At 42.2% G+C, this 17232-nt stretch overlaps 1 protein-coding gene across 1 annotated transcript in view; it reads left to right on the top strand.

Moving 5' to 3' along the window:
* Positions 1–410: 410 nt before the first annotated feature.
* The window catches only part of ST8SIA6 (ST8 alpha-N-acetyl-neuraminide alpha-2,8-sialyltransferase 6), a gene marked incomplete at both ends in the record, with an annotated part of 136063 nt that continues 119241 nt past the window's right edge, over positions 411–17232 (top strand). Inside the window, 2 exons of the mRNA XM_082647596.1 lie at positions 411–511; positions 997–1095. Coding sequence (XP_082503722.1) covers positions 411–511; positions 997–1095 — 200 coding nt within the window. The remainder of the gene's footprint in view (positions 512–996; positions 1096–17232) is intronic.

The raw sequence follows: 17232 nt of genomic DNA, 5'->3' as shown, positions 1-17232 counted from the left end.
CCAGCGCCCGAGCCCCAACCTTCAGGTGACCCCGCGCGGCGGCGGCGGCGACGACGACGACGACGACCAGAGCCCGCAGCAGCGCCGAGCGCCTCCGGGAGGAGAGGAGGCGAGCTGGGCGCCTCGCCACCGCCAGCCGGGCTGCCACAGCGATCCGGGGCTGGGCGGGAGCCGGGGGAGAGAGCCGGGCCGCGGCGCCTACCTCTGCCCGCTGAGAGCGAGCGGGCCGGGCCGGGGGCGCGCGCCGCCGCCGCCCCTCCCTGCCGCCTTGAACGCTGGAGGTGTGCGTGGCGGCGGCGGCGGCAGCGGCGGCGGGAGCCGCCAGTCGGGGCCGCCCGGGCTGTGCTTCGCCGGGGCAGCAGCGGCAGCGGCGGAGACGGCGGCGGCGGCGGCTGCGCCCGTGGCTCAGGATGCGGCCGGGAGGCGCGCTGCTCGCCCTACTCGCCAGCCTCCTGCTGCTGCTGCTGCTGCGCCTGCTCTGGTGCTCGACCGACACGCCCGCCCGCCCCAGGTAACCCACCGCCGCGCTCCGGCCGCCCCTCCGCGCGTCCCGGGGGGGCCCCGGCCGCCCCCTGCCCCCGTTCCTCTCGGGCGCGCGGACTTTCGCCCGCTGCGAGGACGAACCGACGGGCAGCGGCGGCCTGAAGGTGGGGCGGGATGGGGGCGTCCGGGAGGCGGCCTGGGTGAGTGGCGGGTATCGGAGGGGCGACGCTAGCCGCGGCCAGGCACCGGCTGGGGCGCCGGGGGACCGGTCAGAGCGGAGAGGGAGCTGCGGCGCCGGACCTGCCGTCGGGTTCCCCGTCGGTCACCCGGGCTCTCCCGGCGGGTCCGCGCTTTCCCTTTCTTCCCGCCCCGAGCCTCTTCGCAAACTCCGGGGTTTGGGAGCTGCGCCGGGAGCCAGGGCGCGCGAGGATGTCCCGGCCGCTGGGCTGCGGGCGCGAGGCCGAGCCTGCCAGCCAACTGCTCCCCAACTTAGTTTGCTTCCCGGCTGTGCAGGTTCTTGGTGGAGGAAAGCAGGGAGGCCATCCACGGCACCCGCGCCGCGCCAAGGACGCCCGGGAGCCCGCCGACCCGGCCCCCGCGCACCACGAACAGGTACCCGCAGCGCCGGGCGGCCGGAGGGAGGGCCGGAGGGAGGGGGCGCCGCGGCTCGGGGAGGGGACGCCGCGGCTCGGGGAGGGGACGCGGCTGCACCGCGGGGCTCGCTTCGAGTTGTCTGGTTGGGACCACACGATTGAGTGGATTTGAGAGAGAGAGAGAGAGAGGATGTGTGTGCCTACGCGCGCGTGTAACTCTCACACTCCCTCAACCTCCACTGCAAAGCCTGTCCCTCGATGTGGATGGTCTTCGAACCAAGGGAGATACGAAAGCAGCTGCACTTTGAAAAAAATGGGTGCTGAGTTCCCCTCGCGATAATGGTGTGCTGGAAACCTCGAGAAGCAGCTCAGCCTGTCTCTCGAGAGGTTTGGTTGGTTTGCTTTGTGTCTTTATGCTTTCAAGTGCACCGGTGTAAGATTCACGTTTGGGAGCGTGGAATTCTGTGCTCAGTGTTGAGAATGTTTTTGTCCTTACTGAATGGAGACAGATTTTTTCTTCGTCACTCCTAGGAGTATTTATCCATGTGCAATAATTATTTGGGTTTTATCTTTTATTTTTAACCTGTCGTAAAAGTAATCCACTCTTAGTGCAGAAAGTTAGATGATATGAGAAATGGATTTAAAAATATTCACTCGGAGTCCCACCACCCAGAGATCGTATTAAGGTTTTGGTTTATAGTCTTCCAGGAGTTTTTCCCATGTACATGTATTTGTGAAGTATACTTAAGATTGTACATTGTATTTTGTTCTGCCTTTTATCTCTAAAAAATCAGACATATATGTGTTATTACAATTTTTTTTTGCAAAACATTGCTTTTAATTGTTGCATAATTCATCGTATGAATGTGCTATAATCTATATAACGTTTTATTTTTGGACACTTAGATTGTTTCCTGTTTTGTTTTGTTTGCTATTAATAATTCTATGAAGTATATCCTTGTATGTAAATCTATCTGCATTTGCAGTTCTCCGAGGTGGATTGATAGAAGTTGAATGATTAGATCAAAGAGTATGTACATTTTAGGTACTGAATACATTTGGCCAGTTGCTTCCTGGATGGGTTGAATCAGTTTACATTTTCACCAGCAGGATCTACTGCTTTGAGCCTCAGCCTTGCTACTATTTTTGCTTCCTTTAATAAACTTATTTATTTTATTTATTTCTTTTTCGCTGCATTGGGTCTTCGTTGCTGCCCGCGGGCTTTCTCTAGTTGCGGTGAGCGGGGGCTACTCTTTGTTGCAGTGTGCAGGCTTCTCATTGCGGTGGCTTCTCCCATTGCAGAGCACGGGCTCTAGGCGCGCGAGCTTCAGTAGTTGTGGCTCACGGGCTTTAGAGCACAGGCTCAGTAGTTGTGGCGCACGGGCTTAGTTGCTGTGCGGCATGTGGGATCTTCCCGAATCAGGGCTTGAACCCATGTCCCCTGCATTGGCAGGCGGATTCTTAACCACTGCGCCACCAGGGAAGTCCCTGTTTTTCCCATTTTGTATACTGTCTCTTTTCCTCTATGTCTTGTGAATCCCTTTTCCCCTGTGTATCTTTCTGTGTATTCTTGGATCTTGGACCATCTTAATTTTCTGAGTGCATGACTTAAGGCTCTGGTGTAGTTCCTGCATGACCATCAGAAGGGTTTGGGGGATCCCAGAAGGAATCTTGAAGTACAGCACGACATTGCCTTCTGCAGCCTCCTACTGGAATCTCACAGCGTATCAGGGGCACTGAGAGATCCTGGGGTAACAAAGCTTTAGAGAAAAATATTAGCCTGTACTTTTACTTTATGCAGAGTTGTGTATTATAGGTAGTAGTTTTCCAGTGAATTGGGGAGCATTGCATCTTTTTCCAAGTCCTGGTACTGTTATACATTCTGGTGTTGTCCCTTGGGAAGACTTAGAAAGAATGTACTAATTAAATTATCTGGTCATAGGCCTTTTTGGAGGTAATTCTTGGATGAATTTTTCAGCTTCTCTTGGCGTACTTCTTTCTACTTGGCGTACTTCTTGAGCTAATACAGGTAATTCATATTTTTTTCGGAATGTGGTCCATTTTCTTAAGGTTTTTAATTTTGTACCATTCTGTTGTATTTTTCAAAACTTGTCTTTTGATCTACTTTATATCCCCTTTATCATTTATGATTGATTATTTATGTGGCAGGGATACAAATTTTAATCCATACCACTCGGTTGTGTAGAGAAATTATAATTTTGATTTTTCTGTAGCTGGTCTGATCTTCTTCCAAGAGCCCCAGCTGTAGGTAGAAGGTATAAGTAATAGTATAATAACAATACTAAAAGCAGTAAGGATAGGCAGCACTTACTGAATGCTTATTGTGGACACTGGTCTGAGTCCTTTACATTTATTAGCTCGCTTAATCTTCAAAAAATACTGAGAGAAACTCTTAAGATCCTCACTTTACCGATGAGGAAATAGGCACAGGCAGATGGAGTCAACTGCCCAAAGTCACGGAGTTGACAAACTGTGGACCCAGGAGTCAGACCCAGGCCATGTGGATCCAGAATCCCACACTCTTAATCTCCCTGCTGTGTAGTCTTCCACAGGTGCTGGGCAAGATGGAGTGTGTGTGTGTGTGTGTGTGTGTGTGTGTGTGTGTGTGTGTGTCCAGGTTAAAGCTTAGTCAGAAGTGCCAACTTAAGCAACTCTTTCTGGTATGTTTATTCTCTCTGGGAGCAAATGCTCACTCTTTCAGATTGTTTCCACCATCTTTTCTGACTTTCAGATGATACCCAGATCTAAGTGGGAGAGGGGCTGAGGTGCGGTGGTAGAGTTAAGCGGTGGGGTTCATGATCATGGTATCCTTTGACCCTCTGCTCTCCAAGGGGATGTTGTCCATTTCCCGTCTGCTGGGTGGGTACCCTGGTGATAGCCAGCGATGGAAGCTGCCGTTTGTGGCTCATTCTTCTCCCTCAGGCCTTCCACCTGCTGGTACTCTCCACTGTCTTGGTCTCACCTGAGCTCCCATTAATGCTACATGTCAGGGATCTGCTGAAGATTCTCTTTTAGTTCCATCCTGAGTTGTCCTCTGCAACATTTGCTACAATGCTACCTCACCCAGCTCTAGCTGGCTAGTTCCAGCCAGTCTGCCCACTATTTTGGGGCCCTATCTAAACATACACGGACCAAGGCTGGTTCAGGAAACTTAAGTATCAGGACCTCCCTCTATTTGCCACACAAAGTGGATGTGACCCTGTGTTAAGTTAGTTTTGCGGTGGAACACTGCCCAAGAAGTGATCTTTTTCTAGAGTCCTAACTGGGGGAGGAGACAAAGCCCCATCTACCCTTGTTGTTACCCTCACCTTTCTCCAAGCCAAAGCTCTCTCTTTCCTTTCTTTCTCCTCTTTCCATCTTTGCTCTAGGCTGGAAATGTGCAGGCTTCCCCTGCATCGTAGTTTCTTTTTTTTTGTCCTGACTCAAACCTGAGCCTTAAGGGTGCATTGTGGGGACTGGAATTAAAAAAAAAAAAAATTGGGAAGGCTCCAGGAGCTGAGTCTTGCAGGTAAGGTAGTTAATGTGCTAAAGAGGCATAATGGGAGGAATTTAGAGAATCTTTTCTTGGGGCTGAAGCAAATCCTATTTCATTTGTCCAAAGCTGAATATCACCTTATTCTTTCTCTTTGCATTCTTTTAGGGAAAAGGCTTTATCTCTTTATACTCCTCCAAAGAATGCTTCAAAATAACTAGGGAAATGTCATGTCAAAGTCAGAAAGACAAAAGAGAAAAATATACTAACAATTCTCAAAATATGACCCCATCACAATGGATTGTTTCTCTTTCTAGTAAACTTTGTCAATATGCGTCATTGGTTTGTTTGTTTTTCAAACAAACAGCTCTTGGATTTTATTTCTCACTTCTGATGTATGTCCGTGTTTTATTTCCTTTATGTGTTTTTTTTTTGATTTTTTTTTCTTTGTGTTTTTTTAATCTTAAAATATCATTCCTTTTTTTCCAACTTAATGTTTTGAAGTGAATGCTTCATTTATCGATTTTTCCCTTTTTCTTTGTAACAATAATATTTAATACTATGCATTTTCCTTTGAATGCAGCTTTGCACCTGTTCTATAAATTTGGATACATAGTGTTTTGGTTTTTAAAAATATATTCTAAATTATTTATAATTACATTAGAACATTTTAGTTTTACGTCCATAGTTCTGTAGGAAAGTAGTCTCCCCCACCCCCAGAGTAGCAGTTTTAACTTCCTTCAAGAACTTCTCCTTTGCATTCACAGCTTGTCTGTTTGGTGCAAGAGGCCTAGCTTTCAGCCTGTCTTTTAGGAGAGTACTTGTAAATTTCCAAGTGGTTGGAATTTTTTTCTTAAATATTAATTTAATATGTGTTCTTAAATAATATTAATTTCATTTTTGATTATAAAAGACACCAAATAAAATCCTGCCATAATGTTATAAGTGAGCTCCCAAATATTCAGTCATTAGACATGAGAGATTGGATTATTGTGACATGAATGACATGGCCAGAGCAAGTGTGTGTAACTATCTGGCTTGGAATTCCAGGGTCCCTCCATGGGAATTATCTAGGTCTCGGTTATGGTTTGCCATCTTTTAGTGGCAGTGTCCATTTTGGCTTTAATGTCCATGGTGATGATTCAGGATCCTGTGGCTGGCTGGGACTTTCTGGATAGAAGCCACTGTTCTTTGAAGGTGCTGCTGAGTTGGTGCCTCTTTCACTGGCCCGTCTGGAAGGACTGGACTACAAGTCCACCAGAGTTGTGGTAATCCCACTTCCACTTCTCTGCTTTCCTAGAGAGGTTCGCCTGCTATTTCCATTAATGACCTTTCTTTCCATTCCCTGTGACCCTTTCTCCCTGCAGTAGAACTTGATTTGTCTCTCTTGAGAACTGGGGTTCAGTAAAGGGCAGACCTCAAAAGACAGTCATGTTATATCCCAACTCATATTATTGTAGGGAGCATTACTGCAGAGATGTTATTGTATGTTTTTAGATGAACACACTGAAAAGGAAAACCACCTGTCATTTCAATGTTGAAAAAAATGCTAGTGTTCATATTTTCAGTAATTTTATGTGCACATATCTAGTAATTTTGCTATGAATATTTTGGTATGGATTAGTAACTTTTTTTTAACAACATCTGAGCTTTTCTTCATGTCATTAGTATTCTTCTGCAACATAATTTTTAGAGCATGGTGTTTGAACGTATGCACATACTGTAATTTATTTATTCTTCCCTTTGGTCACTTCCGTTGTTTCTTATTTTTGATTTTGATGCGTATTCTAATATGAACAAATTTATAGCCTTACACACAATCTTGATTATTCAGATAAATTCCTAGAAGTGGAGGGGCTTGATCAAAGAATATGTGAAAATGTTAAAATGTTGCTATGACTGGTCCAACAACAATAGTTGTTCCAATTTATTCTTTTGTGAGCAGTATATGAGAGTGACCATTGTCTCAAATTCTTGCCAATTCTGTGCATTAGAGTTTCTTTTCACTTTTTAAAATTTCATACTCAAGAATAGTATTTCACTGTTGTCTTAATATGTGTTTATTTGTTTACCATTGTGTTTAATTTTTAAGATGTTTGTTGACCATTTACATCTTCTTTTAAATATTTTATTGCTTAAAATTTTTTTTAAATTGAAGTATAGTTGATTTATAAAGTTGTGCCAATCTCTGCTATTCAGTAAAGTGACTCAGTTTTACACATATAGACATTCTTTTTTTAATATCTTTTCCATTATAGTTTATCCCACTAGATTGGATATATTGATAGTTCCCTGTGCTATACAGTAGGACCCTGTTGTTTATCCATTCTAAATGTAATAGTTTGCATCTAGCAACCCCAAATTCCCAGCTCATCCCTCTCCCCACCCCCACCCGTGGCAACCACAAGTCTGTTCTTTATGTCTATGATTCTGTTTCTGTTTCGTAGATAGGTTCATTTGTGCCATATTTTACATTCCACATATAAGTGATATCATATGGTATTTATCTTTCTCTTTCTGATTTACTTCATTTAGTATGAGACTCTCTAGCTGCATCCATGTTGCTGCAAATGGCATTATTTTGTTCTTTTTTTATGGCTGAGTGATATTCCATTGTATATATGTACTGCATCTTCTTTATCCATTCATCTGTCGATGGACACTTAGGTTGCTTCTGTGTCTTAGCTATTATGAATAGTGCTGCCATGAACATAGGGGTGCATGTATCTTTTTTATTTATAATTTTGTCTGGGTATATGCCCAGGAGTGGGATTGCTGGATCATAGGGTAAATCTATTTTTAGTTTTCTGAAGAACATACTGTTCTCCATAGTGACCGCACCAACTTACTTACATTCCCACCAACAGTGTAGGAGGGTTCCCTTTTCTCCACACCCTCTTCATCTTCTTTTTTTAAATTGGCTGTTCATAGCCTTGTCTATTTTACTATAAAGATATTCTAGTTACTTGTTGATTTACAAGAGGTTTATAAGCATCAAAAGTATCAAACTTTTATTTATCTTGCATTTAAATTGGCTTTCTAATATAGTTAACATTTAATTATGTCTGTGGTTATTTAATCTGTAGAAGTTTTCAACTTTTCTGTATTCGTGTCACTTATACCTACTTTTTATTGTCAATCCTGCTTTTGAATTGATTAATTTATTGATATATTTAGTACCCTGAGATAAGTGGACATCTCTCACTTTAAAATATTTAAATCTTTACTCCTTCTAGAACTTCTTTTAGCACATGGCAAAAGGGGTGGGCTTTTTTATTAAGTTACTATTATTCTATTATATACTTTCTCCTTTGAAAATGACTATTTTTTAAATTTGAATTAAACGATTGCTTACAAATCTAAAAATACCAGTTAGATTCTCTTTTCCGTGGTTGACATTTGTCTCTAAATGATCCTCTCCTCATTTCTTTAGTTCTTTGTTTCCATTCCTTTCTTGGTCAGTTGGCATGTCTTCTTTCTTCTAATAGTTTTAGCTTTGGAATGTGGATAGTAGTGTTTCTGAAACTTCAGATATTTAAGAATGCAGTTCTTATTTTTCATCCATGAGTCGTGAATTATTGCATCACAGCTGCACTTTTTAAACATTTTCATCTTAAAACTTTTGTAAGATGTTCCTCTATTTTCTGGCTGTTAGGACTCTGAGAGAGAAATGAAGGTAATATTATTTCTTCAAAAGTAACCTATTTGATTGTTTTACTGGATCCTGTCAGGATTTTTTCTTAAACTGAAAATTTTAAAAATTCACAGTGCTATCTGTGTCTCGGCAACTACCTCTTTTGATTAATTTTGTGTATAAGCATTTTTAATCCACTGACCAGGTTATTTTTAAATTTAAAAAATTGTGTAGTGTACCTTTGATTATTTGATGTGTTCCACAGAGTCTGCTTTTATTTTGAGAAGACAGTCTTCACTTCCTATCTTCTGTCACTATACCTCTTACCCACCATCCCTGTCCCATGTAAACAACTTCACTTCTCTTCCTGAGTCTGCTTTTCTCTTTGTCCTTTTCCTCTGCTCTCTGGTATGGCTTCTCAAATTTGTCCTCTACATTCCTGAATTATTTTTCTCTTCGTGTCAATTCTGTTTTGCCCTGTCTAAAACAGTATATCTATTACATTTTTAGATGTTACAATTTTTTCCTTCTTCCAGCCTGCTTCTTATCAACTCAGTTTATATCTTAGAAAGCATCTAAGTCACATTTTAAACCCCACCTTCCATTTCTTCATATTTTCTTGTATATTCTTGAGAACATGAAGCAAATGCTTTCTAAAGGTTTCTTCTGTTTCTTATAGTAAATGTTTTTCTGAAGTATGATTTTTCTCTGCATCTTAAGAATAATGTTCTATCCCTAAGTTAGAGAATCTTTTAATAAGATTTGTAACTTGGGAGGCTTTTTTTACATATGTTAATTTATTTATTGCATGCAGTAGAACTGATGAGGTAGGTATTATTCTAATTCCTATTTTTTTAAACTGAACTATAGTTGATTTATAATATTGTGTTAGTTTCAGGTATATAGTAAAGTGATTCAGATATATATATATATATATATATATATCTTTTAAGATTCTTTTCCATTATAGGTTATTACAAGGTATTGAATATAGTTCCCTGTGCTGCACATTAAATCCTTGTTGTTTATCTATTTTATATATAGCGGTGTGTATCTGTCAATGCCATCCTCCTAATTTATCCTTCCTGGGGGGCTTGCTTTTTAATTTATATATCCCCAAATGAGGAGTCCTTTCTCTGGCCTTGTGCTCATCAGAAAGAATGCCCTAGAACCCCTAGTGGCTCCCACCAAGGGCTGAAAGATCCTGCTTCTTAGAGCGTCCACCAGATGAGAGACTGAGCCATTTAGCCCTTAAACAAATGTCTGATTTTTTAAAAATTTGAATTGAAAAACAAATCTGGCAAAATACAGGTTACATAAATTTTACTAATTTGACTTTTTAAATACTGGACCTTAAAGCTATCTCTTGCTCCCATGTCTTGACCTCATGACTGTCAAAAAGTGTATATTCCTGGGTGGTCCTGATCAACCTGGACTTCCGCGGCTGCCAGGGATGGTGGGTGACATATGTCACCGGAAATCCAGAAATGGCCGGGCTCCTGGGGCTCTCCCCATATCTGCCACCCCCTTCACATTCCAGGGTGTGTGAGATGGCTGATTCCCTTTCTATCCCCTTCCATTCCCTCAGTGCGGCTTTATAAATGATACGATATGATATGATATGGAAATGATATGGTAATGATACGGTATAGTATGATATGATATAGTGTGGAATGATGTGATATGGTATGGTATGATAGGGTATGGTATAATATGGTAATGGTATGGTATGTTATGGTAATGATATAATATATGGTATAGTACGATATGCTGTGACATGCTGTGCTATGCTATGATGGTGGTATAATCTCAAGAGGCTGTAGAAAGACAGCAGTGCATAAGCAGTGGTGCAGCAGCACCCAAACCAGCTTCTGCTGCCTCAGGAAGCAGGTCCTTCCTGTGTGGGAGCAGCCCCCTGATTTTGTGGTTGGGGCAGGCTCTCCGTGCTCAGGTAAATAAAGACAGGCAGTGGGAGGAAGATGAAAACCGCTCTCATTTTTTTTTTCTCCCTAGACCTGCTCTGTTTCAGGGGTGAAAATTTACATCAGCTGCTGGTAATTTCTCCATGTGATGCCCTATTACTAATAACTTTTCCTCTCCCAACCTGACACGTTTCTAAAGCAGCTATCTGTTGCCATCAAAATGTGTGGCTGTCATTCTTTGTAGACGTGTGTACTTCCGTAAGAGTGTAAATAGTCTGGAAGAGGGAGAATCAGGCCTTGTTGACTCGCTCCTGTCCCACTGGGCTCATAACTGCGAGCTTCAGAAAATTCAAGATGAGCGTGAACTAGAGGTTGTAAAAAAAGGCTGTAGAGCCACACATAACTCTGGAACAGCTGGTTTTCACCCTTTTACCCCTTTCCTCTGCACCCCGCCCTCCAAGTAGATGAAGGCTATTAAATTTTACTTTTGAGAATTGGTATCTTTGCTTCTTTGCTTTTAGAAGTAATGGTACTCTGTGTGTCCTGATGTTGAAAATTCAGTATGTTTTAAAGTTGCTTGGAGTCCGCTTGCCGGGTTCATTTGAAATGAGGCTTTACATCTTGCATTCCGCCTCCTTCCCTACTTCCCAATCCTATGTGTTAATTGCCCCTCTTCTTTTAAAGGTATACAGGGGGTTCTCCTCCATTTCGGCACTTCTGGTGTTCCCTGTTTGAAAATGGATGTATGGTGCTCCCCAGATTGACATTTTTTCAGTCCCTTCGTTCCCTGGTGCCTGTGTCATGTCTTTGGCTGCTCTGGTCTGGTGTAAGCTGCAGGGCACCATTGTCCAGGGGGAGGCAACCCAGAGAGAGGGCTTCAGAACACAGCCTTTAGTCCCTGCCAGGCTTCTGTGGGCACATTGACATGTGGACAGCAAAGCCAGGATGAACCTGCAAGACATGAAGAAATGTTCTGCTCTTTCCTTTGCTTTGTAGGGTGAGTGGACGGGGGGTCAGGAGTTAGGAAGAAATGGCGTGTGATTGGCCCAACTCTCACTTCAGAGGTGGTTGGAGATGGAATTTAACTTTCTGTTTCATATCACGCCATGGCCTGCTTGACAGGGCCTCTCTTCACCCAGCGCCGGGGTGTTTCTTTTAAGACTTCAGAGCTGACATTAGGCAGTCAGCAGACAATACTGTTTGCACCCGGTGGTTCCATTGCAATGTAAATCAAGGTGGCCTTAGCGCTGTCTGGACTTGTGTATTAATTCACTGTGCCCTTCATAGACATATTCCTTGAACCAGCAGGCATTAGGATGAAGCAACAGAAAAAAAGCCTGACTGCCTGGGGAAGGAATAAAGTTTTTTTTTTTTTTTCAGGAGTTATAGAGAAGCACAAACATTTTGAAGGATTAGGTGCTCACAGAGGAAATACTGAGAGGTGAGGCTAGGACACAGCAGAAGGGATGTGACGAGAAGAAAAGGAAATAAATATATCTCCTCATCTGCCAGGAGAAGTTACTCTTTTTAGAGCCACTAGCAGAAGCTGCTCTGTGGTTTCAGGGTGCAATGGTTCTGCGACCTCTCATTTGGGTGCCAAAAAAGAGGCTCTTTAAAGAGCAATCGATGCTTTGAGTAAACTTTAGGGAAGTGTTCTTGCATCCTGGTATCTTGTTTCATGTCTCCTTTTGCCATTAAGAAGATGGTTATGGCTTTAGTATACTTATCTGTACTCAGTAAGACAGTTAGCTTATCCAGGGCAGTTAAATCTATCTTGTCTGTACTTTCAGATTTAAAAAACTTTATTTTGTTCCACGAAGTGCTAAGAATACATGCTGTAGATAATCAGTCAGTAATTTCTTGGGAACAGTCATATCCATGGGCATGTTATTTCTAAAGATAATTTTATAGGGCATAACCTGAGCTTCTGAAATTATTGAAGAATAATTTCCATTATCTTGTTAGTTACAGTTCTTGGTTCTAAAAACACTAGAATTCTCTAACACATAATTTTTAAACTGTGGTATTCCAAAAAACTAAGGTTGTAGGTTGTAAAGACGATTAATTTTGAAATTGATTAAAATCTCTCACGGGTTCCTGGAATCTTAGTTGGATTCAAGTGGTACCCTCACGTGCTGTCTCGGGAGGATATACTCAATATTCCATATATTCTTTTTGAGATTATACCTCATTATTTCCTTACTCTGTGGGATAGAATGTGTGATCCAAAATTTTGTGTCTGGCGTGTATTTTTTTATAGCATATGTGCTACTTTGTTATTTCAGGGGAACATCCGTATTTTACATGTTTATATTTGTCACCATAGCGTTACTCTTTGCACATTAAGTTTGTGGGCACATTTTTGTGTTTCCGATTTGGGAGTTTATCCAATACTCCCTGTTTATTTTGGGGCTGCAAAATACTCATGTTTTCCATGTCTGGGGAATTTTATTCATGAGGTAGATTGAAGTTCGGTGAGGTCTGTGTCTTGTCTGTTTCTTTCACCACAGGTATCTGGAACCCCCAGTGTGTTAGGATTTGAGTCCTCTTGCCTTGTGTCCGCAGTGGTACTAGGTTTTCGAAGGTACATGTGACCATGTTGCATTGCAAGAGAGCCATTCCACGAGCTTCCCTTGGTAAAATACCAATGTTAGCAAAACCTGATTTATAATTGTGTGGTTGTGTGTGATTATGTCAAATAAAATTTTGTAATTGGAGGATGGGTTAAAACTGGAGGGTTGAAAACTCATATCTGCAATCATTTCTTAAAGGGAGAATATACTGATACATTAACAAAGAATTTGAATAAGTAGACGGGAACTTTTATGATACTTGTACTCTTAGGAGAATTTTTTTCTAATAAAAAATTTAGAGATTAGTGATCATTTATCTCTGCAGTCCATCATAGAACTGCTACTTCTGTGGGGTTTTGAGAACTCTGAAAATTCACAGAGCATTGGAAACTTCATAGAAATGTAACTTTAGGTAAATAATGATTTAAAAAAATGCATGGCCAAAGCAAAGATTTAGTGTTCCTCATAGTTATGCTGGACTGCTGATGGAAGATCCTTTAAAACCAAGATGCATATTCTAAGCTAGAAGGTCGCCACATAAAAATTGATTGTGTAGTGTATTAGCTACTCATGTTTGTGAACTGTAGGCTGGTTTCTTAGTAAAGCTCTAGCAATCTGAAAAAAGTGTAGATTTTACAGTATTTTGAACACTATAGGATTTCCTCCATTTTTCTCCAGAGTGGTGAGAATAAGACATGTATCACGTTTAAAAGATTGTTTTATATCATCTTTACTATAAAAACAATAAAGTAGAGGGCTGGTGTTTGGGGTAGTTTCAGATGTGGAACTTTCAGGGTTTTTTTAATAAATGTAATTAATTTTGTAAATGTAATCTAGAAATCTATGAATTTTATTCAGTGTAACAAATTCTTTAAAATGAAACTTATTTAAATTAATTAACAAGTTTAGAGGCGGGACTTCCAGATGGTGGAGTGAGGGTAGTGTCTACATGCCCCTGGATCTCTACATGCAAAAAAATGAGTTTAGACTCTTACCTGACACCGTACACATAAAATTAACTCGGCATGGGTCATAGCCTTAAGAGCTAAAACCATAAAGCTTCTAGAAGAAAACACAGAAAATTTTCGTGGCCTCGGATTAGGTAGAGTTCTTAGATACAACACCAGAAGTGTAATCAATAGAGGAAAAAATTGATAAATTATATTTTATCAAATTAAAAGCTTTTGTGCTTCCACATACACCGCTAAGAATATTAAAAAGATAACCCACAGATTGGAAGAAAATATTTGTAAATTGTATATCCAATAAAAGATTTGTATGCAGACTATATCAAGAGCTCTCACAAGAAGACAACTCAATTTAAAAATGGGCAGAAGATTTGAATAGACATTTCACCAAAGAAGATATACAGATGATAGAAATGGCCAATAAGCATATTAAAAAAATGTTTAACATCATTAGTCATTAGGGAAATACAGATCAAAACCACAGTGAGGTCTCCACTTCACACCTTTTGTGATGGCTCTTCTAGTAGTTCCACCATGAGTGGGGCAGCTCCCTCCTGAAGCTCATGACAGTAGTCCTTGTTATGACCCAAGAAAGGTTTATTACACAAAGTGGGAAGTCCCGAGGTGGGGGAGGGGAGGATGGCTCTCCGGGAAAAGTTCAGGAACAGAGAGAAAGAGAGGGAGAGAATAGTGAGTACACAAGAGTTTTGTAGATGCCTTATGAGTCCACAGGTAATCCTAAGACCTTGAAGCAATTTACATTTGAGGAATTATTACAAGAGTGACTAAAAATCAGTATCCGTTTGGCTCCAGGAGTTGTAATTTCTCATTTTTTCTTATTATGAAAGCCATGAGCTTTGCCATCCTGAGTCCTGTAACAATCCCTCATTCAAATTGCCATAATCAGTGGAGCCAGAGCTGACCTCCTATTGAAGAATGTCGGCACTGGGAACAAAGTTAAGATCTTTCTTTCCTCATAGAAAGATGCACACAGTGACAGGGAATGTTGAGCCTGTGTTTTACAGTTGAAAATACGTAAACGTGTGACTGTTATACCACAGAGTATGATGAGACCCACTGTTATAGTTTAAAGGAAGGCACCAAGACATCTGTTTCCTACAAAGGGCGACCTGTAGTTAGCGAACCTTTAAAAAGGTCATATCGGGGACAGGGGAGGCAGCAGTCTTTGGCAGACAGCTTTCTTAAGGCATATAGAATAGTCTGTTTAGGGGGGAAGGTCCCTCATTTTCAGCAGGTCCCATTTTTTAATCCGCCTTCATCTGGGCTCCAGGTTTGAGAAAGGATGGCAGAATGGGCAGGTGTTATTAAGTGGGAAAGGGAATTCTCCTTGGGTTTGATAGATCTGTAGGTGAGTAGTGTTCGCTTTTATGGCTGGAATGAGGAGAAGAGGGACCCTTGTTATATTTTGGTAGGATGTCATAAGACTTAAAAATCAAGAGTTCCAGGTAACTATGGCAGAGGGCAGAAGAGATTTATCTGGGAGACCACTGTCCATTTTGTAATATCATGAGGGTGTCTTTGAATAGGTCATATGCCTCTTGATTAGGGCTCTTTATTAGGACTGCTGCCTGTAGCCAATAGGAAGAGTGGAATTCCCAGTGATGCCTGTTGTAAGACACATGACTACACTGAGTGAGTAGCGTGTACCCCGATCAGAGTGGATAATATCTGGGGACCCAAAGGGAACTAACAGAGTTTTGGTGAGACCTACAGTAGTGGTGTCAGCAGTAGCATACTGGGAAGGATAAACCCAAAGTAGGCCCACATAAGTATTAATCACTGTGAGGCCATAGTGACTTATGCCCACAAACTGGGGCAACAGCTCAATACAATCAATTTGCCAATGAATGAAGGGACATTGGCTCCTTTGGTGTAATCCTCATTGGCCACGATGCCAGGACAGAACAGGCCACAGAAATCGCATTGGGAGGCTAAAGTTTTGGTTACAGCCAGTGGCATTGGGATACCATGGTGTTTGAGACCATGTTTAAGAATCCAAGGTCCACAATGACTGGGCCCTTAGAGCCAAGGAAATGGGAGTGCTATATGAGTTTACTTAATAAATGTGAGCAAGTTGGTAGCTATGGCATTAAAGTGAGCCTTTTCCATGGGACCTTTAGAAAAATGAGCTGAGTCATGGGAGACTTTAATGTAGTATATTAAAGCAACAGTATGTTCCCGGTGTGGAAGGCCCCATAGGGAACAATCCTGAATATGAAATCTAGTTTGTGCTTGTTGGTTAGCCCAAAGAGTGGACCCATTAGCTACCACCAAGGAGTCTGTAAAAATATGGACAATAAACATACATTTATTGAGGGACTCCTCCAGTGCCCATATGACTGACCTTGTGGCCCATCCTTTATCTACCATGTCTTGGCAGTGGGATGGAAAGAAGTAACTCTCCGGTGGATTCCCATGGGATGGTGGTGCTCTTGTCCATAAAATAAATGGATTCCCTTTCTCCTGGACTCAGGGGACCTTGCAAGTGGCCTGTGGGGCCAGGTGAGGGGCCATCTTTCTCGGGCAAGGAGACTCCAGAAAGCATGAGAATGAGTGTGTAGAGTTTCCACAGTAAAGAAGCCACCAGATGCCACTGGTGGCATTGTTAGCTGGGTGGCTTTTGGGGCGGCCTCCAGGGCCTGTCATTGGGGTGACCTCCATTCAGATTGACCTGATTTTCTTGTGATTGCCTGAATAGATCTTAATGAAATGAGTAGATGGGTTGTATGTTGCTTCCAGAATCTAAATAGGCAAGTAGATGTTGGGCTTGAGAGGCCGGGAAGTAGGGTTATTGACTGGAAATGGTTTGGAGCAGCCTTCTGGGGACCAAATGATGCCCCCAAATTAAACTGAGGTGGTAGAGTCTTGGATCTTTTGGGGTGCAGTGACCCAACTGTGGTTAGTCAAAATCTGGACCACAGTTTGAATGTCTTGTGCAGTAACTTCATGAGTTTCTGGCCTCGGTAGAATATTGGCAGTCAAAGGCCATAGCTGGTGTTTGAGAACAGAGCAAACCCATGAAGGTCCTGTCTGCATACATGGTGGGGACATATATATATATATATATATATATATTTTTTTTTTTTTTTTGGCTACACACTGCAGCATGTGGGATCTTACTTCCCCGACTAGGGATTGAACCTGTGCCGCTTGCAGTGGAATCGTGGAGTCTTAACCTCTGGACCACCAGGAAAGTCCCCCATGGTGGGGATATTGATGTAGCCCACAGGTAATTGAGTGAGGGTATATCGGGGCACCTCATAGATAGATGCAAATTGCGACTGTGAAGCTGGAGAAATGGGGACAGAATCAACTGTATTAGTGAGATCAGTAACTCTGGGGATCTACCTCACGGAGGGTATCCTACCACCCCTCTACCCACTGATGATATTTATAAACTTTCTTGCCTAAGGAGTCTTACTCTCAATTGTCGGGATTTGAGGTTTCACCCTGGGGCTTCTCTTTAGTGCAGAATTAATTTGTGAATTTTCCTTTTTAGGGTTTAATAAGGCTGTGACATGTTGAAATGCTAGAGCATTAAGAAG

Source organism: Grampus griseus (genome assembly GCF_964374135.1).
Source record: "Grampus griseus genome assembly, chromosome: 2".
Classification (NCBI taxonomy): domain Eukaryota; kingdom Metazoa; phylum Chordata; class Mammalia; order Artiodactyla; family Delphinidae; genus Grampus; species Grampus griseus.
Note: the sequence above shows the minus strand (reverse complement) of the source record. Positions and strands in the feature narration are given on the sequence as shown.